The 26,107-nt window shown below is 43.7% G+C and overlaps 1 protein-coding gene across 7 annotated transcripts in view; it reads left to right on the top strand.

Moving 5' to 3' along the window:
• Positions 1-26,107, top strand: part of ralgapa2 (Ral GTPase activating protein catalytic subunit alpha 2) — a 273,154-nt gene that overhangs the window by 110,120 nt on the left and 136,927 nt on the right. For 5 of the 7 annotated variants that reach the window (XM_072913656.1, XM_072913661.1, XM_072913658.1 and 2 more), the window contains 11 exons: positions 3,246-3,331; positions 3,414-3,501; positions 4,584-4,757; positions 5,017-5,187; positions 7,340-7,533; positions 7,626-7,724; positions 10,154-10,309; positions 15,436-15,564; positions 16,689-16,817; positions 17,977-18,035; positions 18,211-18,319. In XM_072913656.1, coding sequence (XP_072769757.1) covers positions 3,246-3,331; positions 3,414-3,501; positions 4,584-4,757; positions 5,017-5,187; positions 7,340-7,533; positions 7,626-7,724; positions 10,154-10,309; positions 15,436-15,564; positions 16,689-16,817; positions 17,977-18,035; positions 18,211-18,319 — 1,394 coding nt within the window. The remainder of the gene's footprint in view (positions 1-3,245; positions 3,332-3,413; positions 3,502-4,583; positions 4,758-5,016; positions 5,188-7,339; positions 7,534-7,625; positions 7,725-10,153; positions 10,310-15,435; positions 15,565-16,688; positions 16,818-17,976; positions 18,036-18,210; positions 18,320-26,107) is intronic. The other 2 variants (XM_072913662.1, XM_072913660.1) reach the window with 1 other exon arrangement.

Genomic DNA, 26,107 nt, shown 5'->3' with positions numbered 1-26,107 from the left:
AACCGATCCAGTGAGAGCTGAAGATCCCGGCCAGATGAAGCCATCAGGACCACATCATCTGCAAAAAGCAGAGACCTAATCCTGCAGCCACCAAACCAGAACCCCTCAACGCCTTGACTGCGCCTAGAAATTCTGTCCATAAAAGTTATGAACAGAATCGGTGACAAAGGGCAGCCTTGGCGGAGTCCAACCCTCACTGGAAACGTGTCCGACTTACTGCCGGCAATGCGGACCAAGCTCTGACACTGATCGTACAGGGAGCGGACAGCCACAATCAGACAGTCCGATACCCCATACTCTCTGAGCATTCCCCACAGGACCTCCCGAGGGACACGGTCGAATGCCTTCTCCAAGTCCACAAAGCACATGTAGACTGGTTGGGCAAACTCCCATGCACCCTCAAGGACCCTGCCGAGAGTATAGAGCTGGTCCACAGTTCCACGACCAGGACGAAAACCACACTGTTCCTCCTGAATCCGAGGTTCGACTATCCGGCGTAGCCTCCTCTCCAGTACACCTGAATAGACTTTACCGGGAAGGCTGAGGAGTGTGATCCCACGATAGTTGGAACACACCCTCCGGTTCCCCTTCTTAAAGAGAGGAACCACCACCCCGGTCTGCCAATCCAGAGGTACCGCCCCCGATGTCCACGCGATGCTGCAGAGTCTTGTCAACCAAGACAGCCCCACAGCATCCAGAGCCTTAAGGAACTCCGGGCGGATCTCATCCACTCCCGGGGCCTTGCCACCAAGGAGCTTTTTAACTACCTCAGCAACCTCAGCCCCAGAAATAGAAGAGCCCACCACAGATTCCCCAGGCACTGCTTCCTCATAGGAAGACGTGTCGGTGGGATTGAGGAGGTCTTCGAAGTATTCCCTCCACCGATCCACAACATCCGCAGTCGAGGTCAGCAGAACACCATCCGCACCATACACGGTGTTGACAGTGCACTGCTTTCCCTTCCTGAGGCGGCGGATGGTGGTCCAGAATCGCTTCGAAGCCGTCCGGAAGTCGTTTTCAATGGCCTCGCCGAACTCCTCCCATGTCCGAGTTTTTGCCTCCGCGACCGCTGAAGCCGCACACCGCTTGGCCTGTCGGTACCTGTCCGCTGCCTCCGGAGTCCTACGAGCCAAAAGAACCCGATAGGACTCCTTCTTCAGCTTGACGGCATCCCTCACCGCCGGTGTCCACCAACGGGTTCTAGGATTACCGCCACGACAGGCACCAACCACCTTGCGGCCACAGCTCCAATCAGCCGCCTCGACAATAGAGGCGCGGAACATGGTCCACTCGGACTCAATGTCCAGCACCTCCCTCGTGACATGTTCAAAGTTCTTCCGGAGGTGGGAATTGAAACTCTCTCTGACAGGAGACTCTGCCAGACGTTCCCAGCAGACCCTCACAATGCGTTTGGGCCTGCCAGGTCTGTCCGGCATCCTCCCCCACCATCGCAGCCAACTCACCACCAGGTGGTGATCGGTAGAAAGCTCCGCCCCTCTCTTCACCCGAGTGTCCAAAATATGAGGCCGCAAATCCGATGACACAACTACAAAGTCGATCATGGAACTGCGGCCTAGGGTGTCCTGGTGCCAAGTGCACATATGGACACCCTTATGCTTGAACATGGTGTTTGTTATGGACAATCTGTGACGAGCACAAAAGTCCAATAACAAAACACCACTCGGGTTCAGATCCGGGCGGCCATTCTTCCCAATCACGCCTCTCCAGGTTTCACTGTCGTTGCCAACATGAGCGTTGAAGTCACCCAGTAGGACAAGGGAATCACCCGGGGGAGCACTTTCCAGTACTCCCTCGAGTGTATCCAAAAAGGGTGGGTACTCTGAACTGCTGTTTGGAGCGTAAGCACAAACAACAGTCAGGACCCGTCCCCCCACCCGAAGGCGAAGGGAGGCTACCCTCTCATCCACTGGGTTGAACTCCAACGTGCAGGCTTTGAGCCGGGGGGCAACAAGAATTGCTACCCGAGCTCGTCGCCTCTCACTGCGTGCAACGCCAGTGTGGAAGAGAGTCCAGCCCCTCTCGAGAGAACTGGTTCCAGAGCCCTTGCTGTGCGTCGAGGTGAGTCCGACTATATCCAGCCGGAACTTCTCTACCTCGCGCACTAGCTCAGGCTCCTTCCCCCCCAGCGAGGTGACGTTCCACGTCCCAAGAGCTAGCTTATGTAGCCGAGGATCGGACCGCCAAGTGTCCTGCCTTCGGCTGCCGCCCAGCTCACACTGCACCCGACCTCTATGGCCCCTCCCATGAGTGGTGAGCCCATTGGAGGGGGGACCCACGTTGCCTCTTCGGGCTGTGCCCGGCCGGGCCCCATGGGGACAGGCCCGGCCACCAGGCGCTCGCCAGCGTGCCCCAACTCCGGGCCTGGCTCCAGAGGGGGGCCCCGGTGACCCGCGTCCGGGCGAGGGAAATCTGAATCCTTGCTGTTTCATTCCCATAGAAGTCTTCGAGCTGCTCTTTGTCTGATCCCTCACCTGTTTGTCTTGGGAGACCCTACCAGGGGGCATGAAAGCCCCCGGACAACATAGCTCCTAGGATCATTGGGACACGCAAACTCCTCTACCACGTTAAGGTGGCAGCTCAGAAATATATATATATTCTTATTCATCTCATAGGTGAACGATAAATTACTATATATTTATGAAAACTTTAAATATTGCATATTTATGTATTTAATAATTATTTACTTACTCATTTTATATTTATGTATTTAATCATATATTTATTAATTGTACAAATAGAGAACACACAAATGAAATAAAACAGTTAGGCTACAAAGAGGGTTAGGAATAGATCAACTCTGCTTATTCTTACTCCGTTTCTGACATGCTGTAATGAAACAACTGAAAATATATGTTGTATTAAGTTGTAATTATATACATGTTCGAAATAAACTGACACCAACCAACTAACTAATCAGTGACCCAAATACTGAACAGCGCACTCTGATTGGTTTGGTCTCCTCTAGTGACCAATACTATTGTATTATTAATATTTTTATAGATTATTTAGACATTTTTATGCTTGAATGTGTTTAATTTAGGACCAGAAAAATTGTCAAATATTCTTCTAAAAATTTTGAAAAATGAAGGACTGTATTTGGTTTCCTTACATTGATCCATAAAAATAAAAAACAAAAGCAAGTATGCAGCTGTAAATATATTGTATTACCATATTATAAAATACTTAAATGACTATCAATTTAAAATCTACTGATCACTCTTTAGCCCAAAAGAGAGAGAACTCGCCTACTTCCTGTGGTTCTGATAGCAGAACTTCTGAGGAGAGAAGAGAGAATATTGAGCCCCCAATGGTGAGATGCTTGTCCTCTGTTGTTAATGGAAAAATAATAAGTGCAAATGTATATTATTTACTGTATCTACTTTTGTTCATAGATCCTGATCCGGCGAAGCAGCAGTCCAGCCGAGACGGAAAACCTTTCTGAGAGTTACCAGTACACAAGGGCCAAGCTCCGAGAGAAAAGTCAGAATGAAGTCTCAAAAATGTGTTTTCCATCTGATACACTACATACAGAAAATTATTTAGCAAGTACAGGAAGTAAATCTAGAGATGTTAAAACCCTTTTGCAGTTGTAACCACTCTTCTGGTGGTACTTTATAATTTAATTCTGTTGGAATTGGTGTCTTATTTATCCACAAAGATGTGTGAGGTCAGAGGTCACTGATTTTGGCAATGAGAGAGGGGCTGCGGGGTCACCATATCTGTTCATCCAAAGGTGTTTGACGGGGTTGAGGTCAGGGTTACGTGTTTACACAACAACCCCATGTTTTGACCTTACTTTGTGCACTGGGGCACATTCATACTGGAACTGAAAAGGGGTCTTCCTAAATGATGGAAGTAGAAAATTGTCTAGTAAATCCAGGATGTAGAATTAAGATTCAGGGGCTTCAGTGTGACTCTCGATTGGTTTATTACTTGATTAGGAAATGCGTGTGAATGCTTAAAATTGTATGTGGTGTATAGCTGTGATATTCAACAGCCCAGGAAGGACACCATACCGGCCCCCCGAATTCAGTTAAAAACTTACTAAACAACAATTTTTTTTCAGCACATTCATAAAAACACTAGAGCGCTCCTGTTGTATAGAGAAACTTGGACCTTGGCGTTCCTCACTGCACCCCTTTAAGTCTTGGCAGTTGGCAGTTACACTTTTTTTTTTCGTAATGTGATTTATGTAACTAAGGTGTTCAGTTTAAAAAAAACTAGTGAGGCTCACATTTTTGCAGCGTATTTTTAAAATTACTAGAGCGCTGTCATAGAGATAATCTTTGACCAGCTTTTTGGCAAACAGTCCTTAAAAACAGCAGAGAACTCCTGTATCTCTGACAAAATAAATACACCAAAATTAAAAGTCTAATGTAGAGGACGTTGGTTGTCTGGAATATACAAAATGAGACTCATAGTGAAGAGAGAAGTCTGGCCCAGTCCCCGGAAACGTGACCCCCAAAACTATTTAGCTGAATATCCCTTGTGTATAGCTTTAGTTTTACTATTAACTGAATTACTCTAATACATGCACAACTCATGCTTACCGTCCTTCCCAGGTGAAAGTATAAGTAGCGAAACGTCCAATGGCTACCTGAATGAAGCAGAGGTTACATGGCAGGCCTTTGAGGGGGAGGCTGACAGTCAGTCCACCCAGTCAACCCATATGGACGTGATCGCTGACCCGCAAAGCCAGGGGAGTCTGCTGCTTAGTCACCATGAAGCTCTAGCAGGTAAAGACCTCCCACTGACACAATTTCACATGTTTTTTAGGGTTGATGCAGTAGAGGAATTGGGTTTAGCAGCTTGATCGCCAAGTAAAGAAAGTAGTGTTTCGCTCAGTGAGCCGCCCCCAGACCCACACATAAAGACACACTGGTGTGCGTGATTTGATTTGATTTTTTTGTCTGTGTTGTGATCATCAGAAAGTTCTGTCTTTGTCACCCTGCTCCCTTCCCCAACCCCAATTTTACCCCTATCCCTTGTTCATAGGTCCTGAGTGTGCTCTCCCTTCCCACTCTATACCCCCACCCGAACACCACTACCACTACCCTCAGAATCCCCCCGCCTCCCCAGCTCTCATGGTGCACACTGAGTGCCCGCAGGATTGCCCCGTGGATGACAACATGCATCAGTCTGTGTTACATATGCCACACCACTTGGGTACTGCTCCATAAGTGCTGCTCTAGCCTCTCCATTGTTCAGCATCACCTTGACTTCCCATCTTCTACATTGCACATGTTCCTCATCCAAGTTATTTTACTGAAACAACTTATCTCTCAGCATAAATTACTGCAGTGTTACCTGAGTTGTGCTACACTCACATAATCAATTTCATGTTTCAGTCGTCTAATCTCTTTATCTTTGTCACACCTATGTTGGCCACTAAGTGGTGCTGTCCTACCACAAATCCAACAGAACTCATTTGGCTGTTGCATGACACATGTATGTTTTCCTAAAGTACAAACCCCGTTTCCATATGAGTTGGGAAATTGTGTTAGATGTAAATATAAACGGAATACAATGATTTGCAAATCCTTTTCAACCCATATTCAATTGAATGCACTACAAAGACAAGATATTTAATGTTCAAACTCATAAACTTTTTTTTTTTTTTGCAAATAATAATTAACTTAGAATTTCATGGCTACAACACGTGCCAAAGTAGTTGAGAAAGGGTATGTTCACCACTGTGTTACATGGCCTTTCCTTTTAACAACACTCAGTAAACGTTGGGGAACTGAGGAGACACATTTTTTAAGCTTCTCAGGTGGAATTCTTTCCCATTCTTGCTTGATGTACAGCTTAAGTTGTTCAACAGTCCGGGGGTCTCCGTTGTGGTATTTTAGGCTTCATAATGCGCCACACATTTTCAATGGGAGACAGGTCTGGACTACAGGCAGGCCAGTCTAGTACCCGCACTCTTTTACTATGAAGCCACGTTGATGTAACACGTGGCTTGGCATTGTCTTGCTGAAATAAGCAGGGGCGTCCATGGTAATGTTGCTTGGATGGCAACATATGTTGCTCCAAAACCTGTATGTACCTTTCAGCATTAATGGCGCCTTCACAGATGTGTAAGTTACCCATGTCTTGGGCACTAATACACCCCATACCATCACAGATGCTGGCTTTTCAACTTTGCGCCTATAACAATCCGGATGGTTCTTTTCCTCTTTGGTCCGGAGGACACGACGTCCACAGTTTCCAAAAACAATTTGAAATGTGGACTCGTCAGACCACAGAACACTTTTCCACTTTGTATCAGTCCATCTTAGATGAGCTCAGGCCCAGCGAAGCGACGGCGTTTCTGGGTGTTGTTGATAAACGGTTTTCGCCTTGCATAGGAGAGTTTTAACTTGCACTTACAGATATAGCGACCAACTGTAGTTACTGACAGTGGGTTTCTGAAGTGTTCCTGAGCCCATGTGGTGATATCCTTTACACACTGATGTCGCTTGTTGATGCAGTACAGCCTGAGGGATCGAAGGTCACGGGCTTAGCTGCTTACGTGCAGTGATTTTTCCAGATTCTCTGAACCCTTTGATGATATTACGGATCGTAGATGGTTAAATCCCTAAATTCCTTGCAATAGCTGGTTGAGAAAGGTTTTTCTTAAACTGTTCAACAATTTGCTCAGGCATTTGTTGACAAAGTGGTGACCCTCGCCCCGTCCTTGTTTGTGAATGACTGAGCATTTCATGGAATCTACTTTTATACCCAATCATGGCACCCACCTGTTCCCAATTTGCCTGTTCACCTGTGGGATGTTCCAAATAGTGTTTGATGAGCATTCCTCAACTCTATCAGTATTTATTGCCACCTTTCCCAACTTCTTTGTCACGTGTTGCTGGCATCAAATTCTAAAGTTAATGATTATTTGCAAAAAAAAAAAAATGTTTATCAGTTTGAACATCAAATATGTTGTCTTTGTAGCATATTCAACTGAATATGGGTTGAAAATGATTTGCAAATAATTGTATTCCGTTTATATTTACATCAACACAACACAACACAATTTCCCAACTCATATGGAAACGGGGGTTTGTATTTTCACAGCTCAGCACTTCTTTATTCAACTAGTGACGAAATGGCTTTTTGTTTTACACAAATGTACAAACAAGCAGATGATTGCTCCTCTGAAAGCCTTCCATCACTTGTTGACTGAATTCTGTTTCATCACTTGTTTACTATATCCCACATCTCTTTGATAAAAGTCTTTGCTCCCTCTCTGATATTCACAGCTATGCATACAGTTGTTACCAAGTTGGAGTTTATCAAATCCAAGCTTCCATCTTTCTTTTTGACAATGTAGACAGCAGCGAGTGCCTGGCTGATGATGTCAGCATAATTGCTGGTGGGACCCTGACAGGATGGCACGCTGACTCAGCCTTCGTCCTCTGGAGGAGGATTTTAGGTATACTTGGAGATGTGAACAACATCCGATGTCCCAAAATCCATGCCAAGGTCTTTTCCTATCTTTATGAACTCTGGCAAAAACTCGCCAAGGTACAGTGAAACACATTCTCTCATGTCAAATAATATTTCTTAAAAAATGTGCTGGTTGTCCAACCTACTCAACCTTAAATATGTGCTCACAGATCCGAGACAACCTTGGAATTAGCGTGGACAACCAATCATCTCCTCCCCAACCTGCCTTCATTCCTCCCCTCCGTATGCTCGCATCATGGCTCTTCAGGGTATAAACAACACATAACCACAGACAACCTTAATAAACAATAGTTCATATTTTGAGGCATAATGTGAAAAAGCAGTACATGATTAGTTTGGAATCTGTTATTTTGCAGAATTGAACATCCTTTACTCTTTGACTTCAACTGCAACTAATTCCGTTGCAATTACAATATAGTATTACCTCAACTTACGAACCTAATTGGTTATATGACGGAGCTCTTAACTAAAACATTTGTATCTCAAATGAACGTCTAGCAATTAAATTAATTGAAAGCAATTTAATTGGTGCTTGTGACGGCGTATCCATCCATAAATTGGCAGTGTCGATATTATGGGTAATATCAGTATATGATAGATACTAGAGCAGTGGTTCTTAACCTGGGTTCGATCGAACCCTAGGGGTTCGGTGAGTCTGCCTCAGGGGTTCGGCGGAGGTCAAAACACACCCGACTCATCGTGTAAATAAAAACTTCTCCCTATCGGCGTATTTCGGATACGGCAACAGCAGAAGTCAGACTGATTTGCAGCTGTGTCATTTGTTGTGAGTTTATGCACTGTGTTGGTTTTGTTGTTTGAACAACGTGATGTCTATGCACGGTTCATTTTGTGCACCAGTAAAAAAAACATGGTAACACTTTAGTATGGGGAACATATTCACCATTAATTAGTTGCTTATTAACATGCAAATTAGTAACATATTGGCTCTTAACTAGTCATTATTAAGTACTTATTAATGCCTTATTCTGCATGGCCTTATTATAACCCTAACCCTCTAACCCTGGCCCTAACCCTAATCAAATAACTCTAAATTAAGTCTTTGTTACTTAGAATATGTTCCCCTAGTGTCCAAAAAACTCTAAATTAAGTCTTTGTTACTTAGAATATGTTCCTCATACTAAAGTGTTACCAAAAACATATAACTTTGTCTTGAATTTGAAAAAAAAACATTTTATTTTTCACTAAAGAAGGGTTCGGTGAATGCACATATGAAACTGGTGGGGTTCGGTACCTCCAACAAGGTTAAGAACCACTACTAGAGTGATCAAATCAATATTTTTATTTTCTTAAAATCCTTTTGTTGTTATTTACAAACTTAGGGGATATTTCCCTGTGCACAAGAGGACTTTGAGGAGAAAAACAAAAGGATCAAACCATTGTATGTAATAAAAGAGAATGAGGAACTTGTTCAAATATTATGTTGTTATTGTTAAACTGTCAATATCACTCACCATGATTAAATTGATAACTGTACAGTTAATACATGTGATCGATTTTGGTATTGGCCAATCTCACTCATGGATCAGTATTGCAATCAGCAGCATACAACCTTGATGAGAACATCCTTAGTTTAGATATTATTTAAACGTGCTTGGCTGACGTTAGACACATTCTGCCTTAGTATGGTGCGGACTAAAAGGGCTATGCTCTAACTGCTTCACCAAGTCGACTACAGGCTTTGTCATATTTTCTTTAAATCAATGAATATCATCCACTTCTTCTTCTCAGCACTGACCTTCACACTCACTTTATTTCTCCCCATGCTTGGTAAAACAATGTTTAGTCCATTTCTAGCTATAAGCTAATGCTAATGAGCAAGACCGGATGTTTTGTTGGATGTTATACGGTTTACTTTGACAGGTGTTCCGGCAACTAATGCCGTAGATGCTTGTAACTCAAATGTTTTCTTGCCACTTAAAGCATAACAATTAGCTGAGAGACATCTCTTATTTCAAAACACTTTTAAGTTGAGGTATGACTGTTCTGCATATATATCTTCCAAGGGTTCCTTTTTACACCACTGTCATTTTTTTGCCAAGCCAGGATGTTTGATACAATTTGAAGGTCACTCATTTTACCTGCATTTTACCATAGACCTGCTCAGTGGCCTTTTGGTTAGAGTGTCCGCCCTGAGCTCGGTAGGTCGTGAGTTCAAACCCCGGCCGAGTCATACCAAAGACTATAAAAATGGGACCCAAAACCTCCTTGCTTGGCACTCAGCATCAAGGGTTGGAATTGTGGGTTAAATCATTAAAATGATTCCCGAATGCGGCCATCGCTGCTGCTCACTGCTCCCCTCACCTCCCATGGGGTCGAACAAGGGGATGGGTCAAATGCAGAGGGTAATTTCACCACACCTAGTGTGTGTGTGTGACTATCAGTGGTACTTTAACTTGAACTTTACCCTAAAATGTGTCTAATTGGTGTGCTAAAATAGTAGCAGCAGTGTTTATAATGACAAATAGACATTTACATGCTGTGCTGAATCCACTATAATTAAGTTCATTTGAAAAGATGTGTAAAATATATCTGGAACAACTCAGGCATTTTGACAGGGTGATCTATTTTAGATCACAAATACATGTACTGTGTGTAAATCCATACAACACTCAAGTACTCAATAACCCTTTCTTTGCTCCCTGCCTCTCCCACAAAGGCCACCATGCTTCCATCAGAATACAAGGCAGGAAAACTGCACGCCTACAAGTTGATATGTGAGATGATGACCAGGCACCAGGATGTCCTCCCCAACAGTGACTTCCTGGTGCACCTTTATCACATCGTGCACCAGGGTTTGACAAGCAATGATCAGGTATGACCAGCAGATGGCATCACAGCATGGTTGGATGAGTTTGTTGTGAAGAACTTGACTGGCCTGAGCTCTAAAAGAAAATATAGATTGTAATATAGTTATTTTCATCAACTTCACACATTTTTACTAACACTATAAGGTCTGAATTATTAAAGCTGCAAAAGTGAAACAGACTATATATTTCCCTCTGTATTAATGGCCAGTTGCCCCAATACTTTTGTTCGTATTCAGGATGAGCTGGAAGATAAGTGTTATATACATACTAGCTATGCGTTCTTTTATTGTCAGCTATAATGTTGAATAATTTTGCAGTGTTTTGGCATCTTGTAATTATTATTATTGTAGTCCCTTCCTCATATTTAAATTTGGCTAAGCTCAATTCCTTCCAGACGATGCTCAGTGAAGATGATTGGAGTCCTTCCACCGCTACTACAAAAAAAAAGACAAAGAACGGGATAAAAGAGTTGGTAGGGGGTATCTGGATACATGTGTGCGTGCGTGTGTATCGGCCCTCCTGGCTGGGTTTCTATTGCGCCTTGGCAACACGACAAGCTTATTAGAATGTTTTCAATATCGTTAAATAATGTTTTGAGCCCCTGCCGTGTACTCGTGATTAATTAAGGATTGACGTCTGTCGCGCTCCGTTAGACTGACAAGTCGGCCAGGGGCCCAGAGTGGGCTGGCCTCCCTGTGTGTGTGTGTGTGTGTGTGTGTGTGTGTGTGTGTGTGTGTGTGTGTGTGTGTGTGTGTGTGTGTGTGTGTGTGTGTGTGTGTGTGTGCGTGTGTGCGTGTGTGTGTGTGCGTGTGTGTGTGTGTGTAAGTCTGTAAAGGAGCGGGAGGAGAGCCAAGGGATCGCAGTGTAGAGTGGAGCAATGAGGGGGGCACACTGAGTGACAAGGCAACATTCTCCCGCTTTTGTTGCAGCTCTGTATAATACGTCGGGGGGCCAGAGCCAGGCTGGCCACTGAAGCATGCTCAAATTGGCCAGAGAAAAGAGTCCTCACGCCACACAAAAGAGGACAGCCGCACGCCTGCTTAACATAAGAAAGTGGCTCTTGCTCACCCCCTACCCCCTCCTATCCTCTCCTAAACTCCCCTAATCCCACCCAAGGACGGAAAAATCGTGTATATTGGATGTATGTAATATAAATTTTACTTTTTTTTTGTGCGTTGATTCTAACTTACCGCTAAATGGCAGTCCTCAAGTTGCATAATATGGAATACAGTCTATTAGTCATTTTTCTTTTGCATAGATAAAGCAAATGACATAATCACTCATGCTCTGTAGACAATTAGTGGGGCGGGGTGAATCCCTATATAAATCCTCACCATTAAATTCAGATAAGTTTAGGGCAAAATGACAGTTCCCTTGCAGGGATTGTCCCTCCGACTGACAGGGAGGACAAGATCAGGGCTATTGTCCTTCTAGTCTGTCCTGTTCTGCACTCATAAAGACATGACCATGCCATGACAGCAGTAATCCGTCCAAGAGGGCATCTGTCTGGTCTGCAACATATTAAACAGTAAAAGTCGCTTGTCTTCTTCTCAGTCAGTAACACATATTTCAAACAATTCCTAAAAGATGGGTGACAGCATTTTTGTTTTCACATATATTCTCTGTCATCATGAGTTGAATTATTCTTCATAGTAAACTGGAAACATCCATCCATCCGTTTTCTACCGCTTTTTCCCTTTGGGGTCGCGGGGGGCGCTGGAGCCTATCTCAGCTACAATCGGGCGGAAGGCGGGGTACATCCTGGACAAGTCGCCCCCCTCATCGCAGGGCCAACACAGATAGACAGACAACATTCACACTCACATTCACACACTAGGGCCAATTTAGTGTTGCCAATCAACCTATCCCCAGGTGTATGTCTTTGGAGGTGGGAGGAAGCCAGATTCCCCGGAGGGAACCCACGCAGTCGTGGGGAGAACATGCAAACTCCACACAGAAAGATCCCGAGCCCGGGATTGAACCCAGGACTACTCAGGACCTTCGTATTGTGAGGCAGATGCACTAATCTCTCCATGTTTGAAAAATATTTGTATACTTCACAGTGCACCCTGTCACCCCAGAGGCCGGCAGGTGGACAGGGTGTGCTTTCCTTGAAATGAGGCCAAATAAAAAGGTCTGAAGTGGCTCTATTCAGATATACATTAATGCTTATTTTGTTAATTGTGGGGGTTATTCCTTCTGCCGACACGTGGGCCTCAATTCCCATTTCTTTACACTCTGTAAAATTTGCGCAATAGAAGACACATGCATTTGTGACATCCTCTAAAATGCTCATTTTAAGCAATCAAGCAACAGTTTGTTGTTGGCTAATTACGGCTGACTGTACTGCACATTATGTTTTAGATGTCAATTACCAACAATTTGAGGGTAAAATGGGCCCTCAAGCTCTTCCCACCAATTTTCCACAAGCAGTGCGTCCTTTTTTTGCTCCTCGTCCTTGCGTATTACCTTTTGTGTATTTATTCATTTTATTTTTAGTTCAGCAGCTGGATAATTGTATAAGGTCGGGATTATGGTTGAAGACAGAAAGGTAGTGCAGTACTAAGGTTCTGTTGTGAAAGAGTTGAAGAAAAACAATGTGATGGTCTTGTGTTTGCCGAGGTGCCCTGTTGGTTCAGCTAGAAACAGCCTGATGTTTGAACTGTTTATGGCCAAGAAGGCAGGTGTTTACAGGCTGGACCATGCCTGTGTCTACACAGGCATGGTCCAGTGGAAGATAAGAGAGAGAGCAATATAACACTTGCTGCATAGTCATAGGCAGTGCATGTGTTCTTCTGCAATAGCCAGCATCGGATAATAAAATATGTCCAGTCTTTTGCTGCTTTATCCTGCATTCTTGCTGCCTTTTCTACCTCCGGTTAAGCTAAGATGTATTCTCAAAGGGTAACAGCACTTTTTTATTTTATTTTGCCTAGCGTTCACAATCATTATGAAAGACATGACGAAGGATGGATTTTTTTTTAATGCATTCTAACTTGTAAGTATATGTCCACTTCCAACGTAGCCAATGGGTGGTCCTCTATTTCGCCCATAAAATCCAATAAATAACCATTCAAAAAGCGCCAACATTAATCCAATATCAACCAAGTATTAGTGATGATGTTATTATAAGCGCTAATGCAGACAAACTATTGATAGCGGCGCCACGATCACAAGCCTGTGTACAATTTCGACATGATCGACAGGCGAGGTGTTTCCTTGCTTCCTTGCTCCCTGGAAGTTTATTGTAAATCATAAATCATGTATCTCACCTGGAAGGACAAAGTCTGAGGACGTATTCCGACGAGTTGGTACACTTTGACAGCCATTTAGGACCCGGAAATGGCGAGAACGACACGAAAAGACACTTGGTCACAACCTGCAAATCGCCCCTCTCCCACACACACACACACACACAGCCCTCCCCCCGTTTCTTCGTGTTGATTATATATGAACATCCTAGCAGTCGGCATCCCAATGACAGCAGATATTGTACAGTAAGTGATGTTTTATTATGTTTGTTGGCTCTCATGAAGTCTGCAGTGAAAAATAATCAGTGATGAAGAAAAAAACAACGTTGTGATGCGTTTTTGAAATTAATGCGCCTTGTATGCTTAAAACGATAAAAATACATAAATAATATGTTATTATAAATGTGCCTTTTACTACATTACATATACTTATATCATGTATATAAAACCTTAATGGAGGCGTTTGAATCTTTTTTAAGGGCATTTATAAGGTGGAATAAAGCAGCTCCCATAGGCTCCATTGTCAATCAATCAATCAATGTTTATTTATATAGCCCTAAATCACAAGTGTCTCAAAGGGCTGCACAAGCCACAACAACATCCTCGGTATAGAGCCCACATAAGGGCAAGGAAAGGGTCTGACATAATATTGTGAGAGTCCAGTCCGTAGTGGATCAAACATAATAGTGAGAGTCCAATTCATAGTGGGGCCAGCAGGAAACCATCCCAAGCGGAGACGGATCAGCAGCGCAGAGATGTTCCCAACCGTAACACAGGCGAGCGGTCCACCCCGGGTCCCGACTCTGGATAACCAGCACTTCATCCATGGCCACCGGATATGTGTAACTCCCCCTCCACAAGAGAGAGGGGGGAGCAGAGGAGAAAAGAAAAGAAACGGCAGATCAACTAAAAAAGGGGGGGGGCTATTTAAAGGCTAGAGTATACAAATGAGTTTTAAGATGGGACTTAAATGCTTCTACTGAGGTAGCATCTCTAACTGTTACCGGGAGGGCATTCCATAGTACTGGAGCCCGAATAGAAAACGCTCTATAGCCCGCAGACTTTTTTTGGGCTCTGGGAATGACTAATAAAGCCGGAGTTCTTTGAATGCAGATTTCTTGCCGGGACATATGGTACAATACAATCGTCAGGATAGGCTGGAGCTAGACCGTGTAGTATTTTATACGTAAGTAGTAAAACCTTAAAGTCACATCTTAAGTGCACAGGAAGCCAGTGCATGTAAGCCAGTATAGGCGTAATATCAAAATTGTAAGCGGACTTTTGATCGCATTCGTTTAATATTTAGAATGGGGGAAAAAATAACATCCCTTGTCATGTCTTTCATAATGATTGTGAACAATAGGCAACATTCCAATAAAAATGCAGTCCACCTTTAAGCAGTTTGTACAACCTACTGAGCATATGTCAGTAAAAGGATACCCACCTGCCACTGAGCTTCCTGTATCTCAGCAAAACAATACAATGCCTGCAACTTTAATTACTGGTTTGCCTGCGTATGTGTATGTACATGTGATTAACAAAGGTGGAGGTCTTTTGTTTTCCTTCTTTTTCTCTCTGAGCCATCCATCTGCGTCTTTCTCTGCTGTCTTTTTCCTGTGGTTGCTTCAGTGTCCCATTGAGAAGCTTTACTCTCCTTGCCAGACTTAAACTGCTTAGTCTACCTGTTGAATGGTGAAAAAAAAACTTTCTTCCCATCATGCCTTGTACATGTTTCCCTTTTGAAAAACATTTCCATCTGCACCACTTCAACAGAAAGTCAATGTTGTTGTATGTTGCACTATGCGTGTTTACTTACTAAGACAGTTGTTTCTGCACCAGAGTGTACATATAGTAAAGGTTTATGTTTTTGTATGCATCAGGATGCTGTAAACACCATTATCCGTTACTGCACTCCACGATTCTTCTTCCTTGGCCTGCCGGGTTTCACAATGCTGATTGGAGATTTCGTCACTGCTGCTGCCCGCGTCCTCAGTTGTGACTCTTCAGAGGTACATGCATGCTGTGTCCACCAAATAGTACAATTTGATTTAGTATACAATGTATTTGTATTTTCTCTTTGTTTTATTTTTATTAGGGCTGTCAAAGTTAACCCGATAACATGTTAACGAAAGTTTCCTTTAACGGCACAATTTTTTTATCGCACCATTAATGTGCGTCTTGTGTGGCCCTCAGTTCCATATTGTAGCAGTGGAAAGGCAGCGTTGTTCCACCTGATGTTGAGTCACAGGAAATAGAAAGAAACGGACAGAGCAAAAGGTATATTGAACAGCAAGTTAAGTTCCGAAACCCTGGCCGGTCGCTCTCTCCACAAGACCAAAGTTATGACTATCCACTCTCGCTGTGAGTTATCACCGCATTTCCTAGCTGCTGGCAGCAGCGGTGTTGCCAAGTGCACATATTACAGGCAACTTTTTTTCTAAGGTCGCTCATTATGTTTTTTGGTTTTTTTTGTTTTTTTTTCTGGACTTGTTGTTGAACATGTGTTTGTTTATTTGGGCTCGCGTTGCTGTCCTCACAATAAACTCACTATGGACAAATGCGATTCAATATTTTAATCGTTTGACAGCCCTAATTTATTAATGTTTTTGCATTTTTTATGTATATATTTCTTTCTTTTTCTTTTTTTTTGTCAAATAAGTATAACTTTTTGAGGCCATGTCACGTTTCACCAACACTGGGCACTAAATGCAGTTGCATACCAGTGGCACAGGCTGAACACATATAGTCCATTGACACACACACACACACACACACTCACACTCACACACATAGAGGTGTGAGCATCTCTTGGCTGCAAGGTGGATTTTTGTTTATTCATTTGATCTATTCAACTAAAGACATGGTGCACTACAGATTTATTTAGTGCAATTTTTGAAACTTTTACCATTACATTTCATAGACAACACCCACTTGTCAAATGTCATTCTCTCAGAAATTTAGAAGAAAACCATGTGCAAAATTAAGCTCAAAATTGTTTTTCAATAACCTTTCACAAACTCTTGTAAGTCCTGCCAATGGATTCCATGTACAGCATGACAGTACAATGAAGGCCATAGTGCCGTAAAAATGTAAGAATTTCAAAGCTATTTGTTTTTGTTTTTTCTCTTGCCAGGCTCCCAGGATGGAGGCTCAGACAATTCTTGGCTCTTTAGTATGTTTTCCCAATCTTTACGTCCATATTCCAGTCCTGCGAAGTGTAGCTGGTTCTGATGACATTGTTGTAGGAAATGAGGACATCAAGGTAAGAGGGTAAATCATCAAAGGGGAATTTTGTCTTTTCCATTACTGTACGTAATTTAGGACAGTGGGTGAATTAAATCCTGAGATATATTTTATAAGACATATAGCTGGGAGTCTACATTATGTGTACCGTATTTCCGCACCATAAGGCGCCCTGGGTTATAAGCCGCGCCTTCAATGAACGGCATATTTCAAAACTTTGTCCATCTATAAGCCGCCCGGTGTTGTAAGCCGCATCTAACTGCGCTAAAGGAATGTCAAAAAAACAGTCAGATAGGTCAGTCAAACTTTAATAATATATTAAAAACCAGCGTTCTAACAACTCTGTTCACTCCCAAAATGTACGCAAATGTGCAATCACAAACATACGTATATCAACATGGACAGAGCTGCGTGAAAAAAGCCACCCGGCCTCTTCGCGTAAACTTAAACTTACCTTAACCACTCGCTCATCTTTTCTTCATCCATCCCTTCGAGTTAGCTTTTATGATGACGCCGGCTGGAAAGGTCTCTTTTGGCAAGGTCTTCCTTTTGAATATCACCATGGGTGGAAGTTTCTGGCCATTAGCATGGCAAGCTAGAACCACAGTGAAGGATGACTTCTCATTCCCTGTGGTGCGAATATTCACCGTACGTGCTCCCGTTGTATCCACGGTGCGGTTCACAGGAATATCAGTTGCTGTGAAATAGTAATCCGTGTGCGGATGGAGAGATTGCGTCTTTTCATGAACCGGATCCTTGTCGCTTAGTAGGAGCCATTTTGTGGTCTTTACAGATGTAAACACACAAAGGAAATGAAACGTACGGTGATATCCGCGCGCTTTTTCTTCTTCTACGCGGGCGGGTGGTTGCTTACAGTAGAAGAAGAAGCGCTTCCTGTTCTATGGGGGCGGGTGCTTACCTTGGCGGTTGCTTGCGTAGAAGAAGAAGCGCTTCCTGTTCTACCGGGAAAAAAGATGGCGGCTGTTTACCGAAGTTGCGAGACCGAAACTTTATGAAAATGAATCTTAATATTTATCCATATATAAAGCGCACCGGGTTATAAGGCGCACTGTCAGCTTTTGAGAAAATTTGTGGTTTTTAGGTGCGCCTTATAGTGCGGAAAATACGGTATATGGAATGTCTGGACTGCCATTTAATAATGTGTCTTTGCACTGCAGGATTATCTTGTCAACATCCTCCTTGAGGCCGCAACAAAGGAACACTGTGAAGGGGCTCGGTACGTTATTACATTGATTAAATGTCAATTGTATTTATTAGTAGTACAGTCGTGGAGTGCCAATGATCTGAATGGCAGCTAAAAGCTTGTAAAATAAGATTTGTGTGTGAAACCATTAAGTACGAAAACAGATCTGTTCCTACACTGATACAAGTTGATGGTTTTTGCTTGCCAGGTGTATTGCTGTGTGCAGCCTGGGCCTGTGGGTGTGCGAGGAGCTGATGCAAGAAAAAATCCATGACCAGGTGAAAGATGCCATCAATGTCCTGGGAGTAACACTAAAGGTTAGTGACCATCCCATGAGCAAGATGTTTACTCTACTGTATGTGTGTTTACTGAGTTTTACCATATACATAAGAGAGATATACAGAGATGTTGTATCGTCTGTGTACAAATGTCCATTTGATTGCAACTTGAGGGTCAAGCATCTTCAATAGGAAACAGGAGACAAAGTTCAAGTCAATAAATTATTTTTTTTACATTGACTGCAAAAAGAATCCCAAAACCCTTTTGTGTCCCCCAAAGTACAAATAAAAACGACCTGGTGAACTGGTCCAAAAGACGGTGAGGTAATTAGCCCAACCCTACAAGGCGTCTTCAACCTGGCACAACAACGCTATCCTAAACCATCAATGAATACAAACCTGCGCATAAACTAAATCCCTAACTAAATGAAATTCAGCAAACATAAAAGGCGGTCCCACAAATGAAATAAAAACTAATAGACAAGAAGAACATATCAGCAGACAAGAGCATGTGCTGACGTGCGTGTCAGTGATTACAAGAAGCAAAAAGGAGCCAGCTGAGCTGACGCCACGTATTTAAATGCTCTGGAAGGGGCAAGGCCAATCTCAGCTCCTTCCTGCAAGAAAGACAAATGCACACATAACACATCTGTTGAGAAGAATATTGTTGAGGTCATTAATGTTGTGCATGATAAGCCCTGGCTCACAATCTCTTTTCTAGTTTATACCAGATGTGTTTGGTGGGGTTGAGGTCAGTAGTCTTGGTTCATCAACACCATGGGTTGACAACCTTTACTTTCAAAAAAGCCATTTTCCCCCCCTATTTAAAACATAACATAACATAACATGTATTTTTTTTCAATTGTACCTGTCACAACAGGGGTGTCCAAACGTTTTGACTTGAGGGCCGCATTGGGCTAAAAAATTTGGCCGGGCGCCAAAAGCCAACTGCATGTATATATGTACAGTATGTATGTATACGTATGTATATATGCCATCCATCCATCCATTTTCGACCGCTTGTCCCTTGTATGTGTATATATATATGTATAGATTTATATACTGTATGTATATATGTATAGATGTATGTGTATAGATGTATGTATGTATGTATATATGTTTATATGTATGTATATATGTATGCATATATATGTATTTATGTATAGATATGTATATACATATGTGTATATGTATATATGTAAATGTGTGTATATATATGAATGTGTATATATGTAAATGTATGTATATATACATATATGAATGTGTGTATATATGTAAATGTGTGTATATATGTATATAGTGTGTACATTTATGTGTATGTATGTATGTATGTATGTGTATATATATATGTATATATATATGTGTAGGTATGTATACATATGTATGTAGGTATGTATAAATGTGAGTAGGTATGTATGTATATGCATATATATGTATGTATATGTGTATATATTTATGTATATATTTATACATATATATATGTTTACAGATATCTATGTATATGTGTATGTATATATATGTTTGTATGTATGTATATGTGTATGTATTTATATATGTGTATACATGTACATATGTATGTGTATATATGTATGTATATATATTATGTACATGTATGTATAAATTATATATGTGTATATATGTATCCATATATATATATATATATATATATATATATATATATATATATATATATATATATATATATATATATATACACACGTCTATATATATATATATGCGTACAAACGTGTGTGTATATATGTATTTGTATATATATTAGGGTTGTCAATGTTAACTAGTTAACGCATGTGATTAATTAAAAAAATTATTGCATTACCATAAATGAATGATGATTAATCAAAGTGTATGTGACGGCACCTGAAGGCAGCGAGCATTGCACAGGCAGTGATCACGTCACACACAAAGAAGTTGGGAAAGGTGGCAATAAATACTGATAAAGTTGAGGAATGCTCATCAAACACTTATTTGGAACATCCCACAGGTGAACAGGCAAATTGGGAACAGGTGGGTGCCATGATTGGGTATAAAAGTAGATTCCATGAAATGCTCAGTCATTCACAAACAAGGATGGGGCGAGGGTCACCACTTTGTCAACAAATGCGTGACCAAATTGTTGAACAGTTTAAGAAAAACCTTTCTCAACCAGCTATTGCAAGGAATTTGGGGATTTCACCATCTACGGTCCGTAATATCATCAAAGAGTTCAGAGAATCTGGAGAAATCACTGCACGTAAGCAGCCAAGCCCGTGACCTTTGATCCCTCAGGCTGTACTGCATCAACAAGCGACATCATCGTGTAAAGGATATCACCACATGGGCTCAGGAAAACTTCAGAAACCCACTGTCAGTAACTACAGTTGGGCGCTACATCTGTAATTGCAAGTTAAAACTCTCCTATGCAAGGCTAAAACTGTTTATCTGAGCTCATCTAAGATGGATTGATACAAAGTGGAAAAGTGTTCTGTGGTCTGACGAGTCCACATTTCAAATTGTTTTTGGAAACTGTCCCTCGCCCGGACGCGGGTCACCGGGGCCCCCCTCCGGAGCCAGGCCCGGAGGCGGGGCACGATGGCGAGCGCCTGGTGGCCGGGCCTGTCCCCATGGGGCCCGGCCGGGCACAGCCCGAAGAGGCAACGTGGGTCCCCCCTCCAATGGTCTCACCACCCATAGCAGGGGCCATAGAGGTCGGGTGCAGTGTGAGCTGGGCGGCAGCCGAAGGCAGGGCACTTGGCGGTCCGATCCTCGGCTACAGAAGCTAGCTCTTGGGACGTGGAACGTCACCTCGCTGGGGGGGAAGGAGCCTGAGCTAGTGCGCAAGGTTGAGAAGTTCCGGCTAGATATAGTCGGACTCACTTCGACGCACAGCAAGGGCTCTGGAACCAGTTCTCTCGAGAGGGGCTGGACTCTCTTCCACTCTGGCGTTGCCGGCAATGAGAAGCGACGGGCTGGGGTGGCAATTCTTGTTGTCCCCCGGCTCAGAGCCTGCACGTTGGAGTTCAACCCGGTGGACGAGAGGGTAGCCTCCCTCCGCCTTCGGGTGGGGGGACGGGTCCTGACTGTGGTTTGCGCTTATGCGCCAAACGGCAGTTCAGAGTACCCACCCTTTTTGGATTCGCTCGAGGGAGTACTTGAGAGTGCTCCCCCGGGTGATTCCCTCTTTCTACTGGGGGACTTCAATGCTCATGTTGGCAGCGACAGTGAAACCTGGAGAGGCGTGATTGGGAAGAATGGCCGCCCGGATCTGAACCCGAGTGGTGTTTTGTTATTGGACTTTTGTGCCCGTCACAGATTGTCCATAATGAACACCATGTTCAAACATAAGGGTGTCCATATGTGCACTTGGCACCAGGACACCCTAGGCCGCAGTTCCATGATCGACTTTGTAGTTGTGTCATCGGATTTGCGGCCTCATGTTTTGGACACTCGGGTGAAGAGAGGGGCGGAGCTTTCAACCGATCACCACCTGGTGGTGAGTTGGCTGCGATGGTGGGGGAGGATGCCGGACAGACCTGGCAGGCCCAAACGCATTGTGAGGGTTTGCTGGGAACGTCTGGCAGAGTCTCCTGTCAGAGAGAGTTTCAATTCCCACCTCCGGAAGAACTTTGAACATGTCACGAGGGAGGTGCTGGACATTGAGTCCGAGTGGACCATGTTCCGCGCCTCTATTGTCGAGGCAGCTGATTGGAGCTGTGGCCGTAGGGTAGTTGGTGCCTGTCGTGGCGGTAATCCTAGAACCCGTTGGTTGACACCGGCGGTGAGGGATGCCGTCAAGCTGAAGAAGGAGTCCTATCGGGTTCTTTTGGCTCATAGGAGTCCGGAGGCAGCGGACAGGTACCGACAGGCCAAGCGGTGTGCGGCTTCAGCGGTTGCGGAGGCAAAAACTCGGACATGGGAGGAGTTCGGGGAAGCCATGGAAAACGACTTCCGGACGGCTTCGAAGTGATTCTGGACCACCATCCGCCGCCTCAGGAAGGAGAAGCAGTGCACTATCAACACCGTGTATGGTGAGGATGGTGTTCTGCTGACCTCGACTGCGGATGTTGTGGATCGGTGGAGGGAATACTTTGAAGACCTCCTCAATCCCACCAACACGTCTTCCTATGAGGAAGCAGTGCCTGGGGTATCTGTGGTGGGCTCTTCTATTTCTGGGGCTGAGATTGCTGAGGTAGTTAAAAAGGTCCTCGGTGGCAAGGCCCCGGGGGTGGATGAGATCCGCCCGGAGTTCCTTAAGGCTCTGGATGCTGTGGGGCTGTCTTGGTTGACAAGACTCTGCAGCATCGCGTGGACATCGGGGGCGGTACCTCTGGATTGGCAGACCGGGGTGGTGGTTCCTCTCTTTAAGAAGGGGAACCGGAGGGTGTGTTCTAACTATTGTGGGATCACACTCCTCAGCCTTCCCGGTAAGGTCTATTCAGGTGTACTGGAGAGGAGGCTACGCCGGATAGTCGAACCTCGGATTCAGGAGGAACAATGTGGTTTTCGTCCTGGTCGTGGAACTGTGGACCAGCTCTATACTCTCGGCAGGGTCCTTGAGGGTGCATGGGAGTTTGCCCAACCAGTCTACATGTGCTTTGTGGACTTGGAGAAGGCATTCGACCGTGTCCCTCGGGAAGTCCTGTGGGGAGTGCTCAGAGAGTATGGGGTAACGGACTGTCTGATTTTGGCGGTCCGCTCCCTGTATGATCAGTGTCAGAGCTTGGTCCGCATTGCCGGCAGTAAGTCGGACACGTTTCCAGTGAGGGTTGGACTCCGCCAAGGCTGCCCTTTGTCACCGATTCTGTTCATAACTTTTATGGACAGAATTTCTAGGCGCAGTCAAGGCGTTGAGGGGATCCGGTTTGGTGGCTGCAGGATTAGGTCTCTGCATTTGGAAATGATGTGGTCCTGATGGCTTCATCTGGCCAGGATCTTCAGCTCTCGCTGGATCGGTTCGCAGCCGAGTGTGAAGCGACTGGGATGAGAATCAGCACCTCCAAGTCCGAGTCCATGGTTCTCGCCCGGAAAAGGGTGGAGTGCCATCTCCGGGTTGGGGAGGAGACCCTGCCCCAAGTGGAGGAGTTCAAGTACCTGGGAGTCTTGTTCACGAGTGAGGGAAGAGTGGATTGTGAGATTGACAGGCAGATCGGTGCGGCATCTTCAGTAATGCGGACGCTGTATCGATCCGTTGTGGTGAAGAAGGAGCTGAGCCGGAAGGCAAAGCTCTCAATTTACCGGTCGATCTACGTTCCCATCCTCACCTATGGTCATGAGCTTTGGGTTATGACCGAAAGGACAAGATCACGGGTACAAGCGGCCGAAATGAGTTTCCTCCGCCGGGTGGCAGGGCTCTCCCTTAGAGATAGGGTGAGAAGCTCTGTCATCTGCGGGGAGCTCAAAGTAAAGCCGCTGCTCCTCCACATCGAGAGGAGCCAGATGAGGTGGTTCGGGCATCTGGTCAGGATGCCACCCGATCGCCTCCCTCGGGAGGTGTTTAGGGCACGTCCGACCGGTAGGAGGCCACGGGGAAGACCCAGGACACGTTGGGAAGACTATGTCTCCCGGCTGGCCTGGGAACGCCTCGGGATCCCCCGGGAAGAGCTGGACGAAGTGGCTGGGGAGAGGGAAGTCTGGGCTTCCCTGCTTAGGCTGCTGCCCCCGCGACCCGACCTCGGATAAGCGGAAGAAGATGGATGGATGGATGGATGGATGGAAACTGTGAACGTCGTGTCCTCCGGACCAAAGAGGAAAAGAACCATCCGGATTGTTATAGACGCAAAGTGTAAAAGCCAGCATCTGTGATGGTATAGGGGTGTATTAGTGCCCAAGACATGGGTAACTTACACATCTGTGAAGGCGCCATTAATGCTGAAAGGTACATACAGGTTTTGGAGCAACATATGTTGCCATCCAAGCAACGTTACCATTGACGTCCCTGCTTATTTCAGCAAGACAATGCCAAGCCACGAGTTACATCAACGTGGCTTCATAGTAAAAGAGTGCGGGTACTAGACTGGCCTGCCTGTAGTCCAGACCTGTCTCCCATTGAAAATGTGTGGCGCTTTATGAAGCCTAAAATACCACAACGGAGACCCCCGGACTGTTGAACAACTTAAGCTGTACATCAAGCAAGAATGGGAAAGAATGCCACCTGAGAAGCTTAAAAAATGTGTCTCCTCAGTTCCCAAACGTTTACTGAGTGTTGTTAAAAGGAAAGGCCATGTAACACAGTGGTAAACATGCCCTTTCCCAACTACTTTGGCACGTGTTGCAGCCATGAAATTCTAAGTTAATTAATTATTTGCAAAAAATAATAAAGTTTATGAGTTTGACCATCAAATATCTTGTCTTTGTAGTGCATTCAATTGAATATGGGTTGAAAAGGATTTGCAAATCATTGTATTCCGTTTATATTTACATCTAACACAATTTCCCAACTCATATGGAAACGGGGTTTGTATATTAGTGTTGTCCTGATACCAATATGTTGGTACCGGTACCAAAATGTATTTTGATACTTAAAGGGGACCACAAAAAATTGCATTATTAGCTTTCTTTTAACAAAAAATCTTAAATTGCATTAAACATATGTGTCTTATTGCAGGTTTGTCCTTAAATAAAATAGTGAACATAATAGACAACTTGTCTTTTAGTAGTAAGTAAGCAAACAAAGGCTCCTAATTTAGTCTGCTGACACATGCTGAAACATATTGTGTCATTTATTTTTCTATCATTTTGTCAAAATTATTAAGGACAAGTGGTAGAAAATGAATTATTAATCTTCTTGTTCATTTGCTGTTACTTTCTGCTTACTCTCTCTTTTAACATGTTCTATCTACACTTCTGTTAAAATGTAATAATCACTTATTCTTCTGTTGTTTTGATGCTTTACATTAGTTTTGGATGATAGCACACATTTGGGTATCAATCTGATACCAAGTCGTTACAGGATCATACATTGGTCATATTCAAAGTCCTCATGTGTCCAGAGACGTATTTAAACATAATATGAATTTAAAAAAACGAAAGAAGTTGTGATGCCAAAAAATATCAATGTAATCGTACAACAATACGTATTCATAAATACGCTCCTGTACTTGGTATCCTTACAGTTGATGTTAGGTGTAGATCCACCAATGGCGTTTGTTTACATTTTGACAACGGTGAGCTACGATGTGTAGTGAAGCATGTTTAGCTATTCCTCGCCCTGCAGGGATGATACTTGTAAGAATCGTACTTTATTTGTCGCCATGGAGGCGAGGATTAGGGATTTAGAAGTAGCTAAAACACTGCAGACTGCGGATGGACTTTAGCCACTAGCTAGCTGTCTTAAAGCACCTCTTCCTGTGGGCGTTTCAACGATAAAGCTTCACCTTTATCGTTAGTTTTTAAGCCAAAATGCGTCCAGTCTCCCTTTTCTGTCTACACACATCTGTTTGTAAGTACTCTGGGATTGTGCACTGCCTATCATGCTCGTCTGCTCGTAAACCAGCAATGACACGACGTGACGACGGCAGGAGGGTGGGGGGACGGTACTTTTTAGAGGCAGTATAGTACCGAATATGATTCATTAATATCGCGGTATTATACTAATACCGGTATACCGTACATCCCTATATATATATATATATATATATATATATATGTGTGTGTGTATATATATATATATATATATATATATATATATATATATATATATATATATATATATATATATATATATATATATATGTGTGTATATATATATATATGTGTGTGTGTGTGTGTGTATATATATATATATATGTGTGTGTGTATATATATATATATATATATATATACTGTATATAT

This window comes from Nerophis lumbriciformis, linkage group LG08 (assembly GCF_033978685.3).
Source record: "Nerophis lumbriciformis linkage group LG08, RoL_Nlum_v2.1, whole genome shotgun sequence".
Classification (NCBI taxonomy): Eukaryota; Metazoa; Chordata; class Actinopteri; order Syngnathiformes; family Syngnathidae; genus Nerophis; species Nerophis lumbriciformis.
The sequence above is the reverse complement of the archived record's forward strand: the minus strand, read 5'-3'. Positions and strand labels throughout refer to the sequence as shown.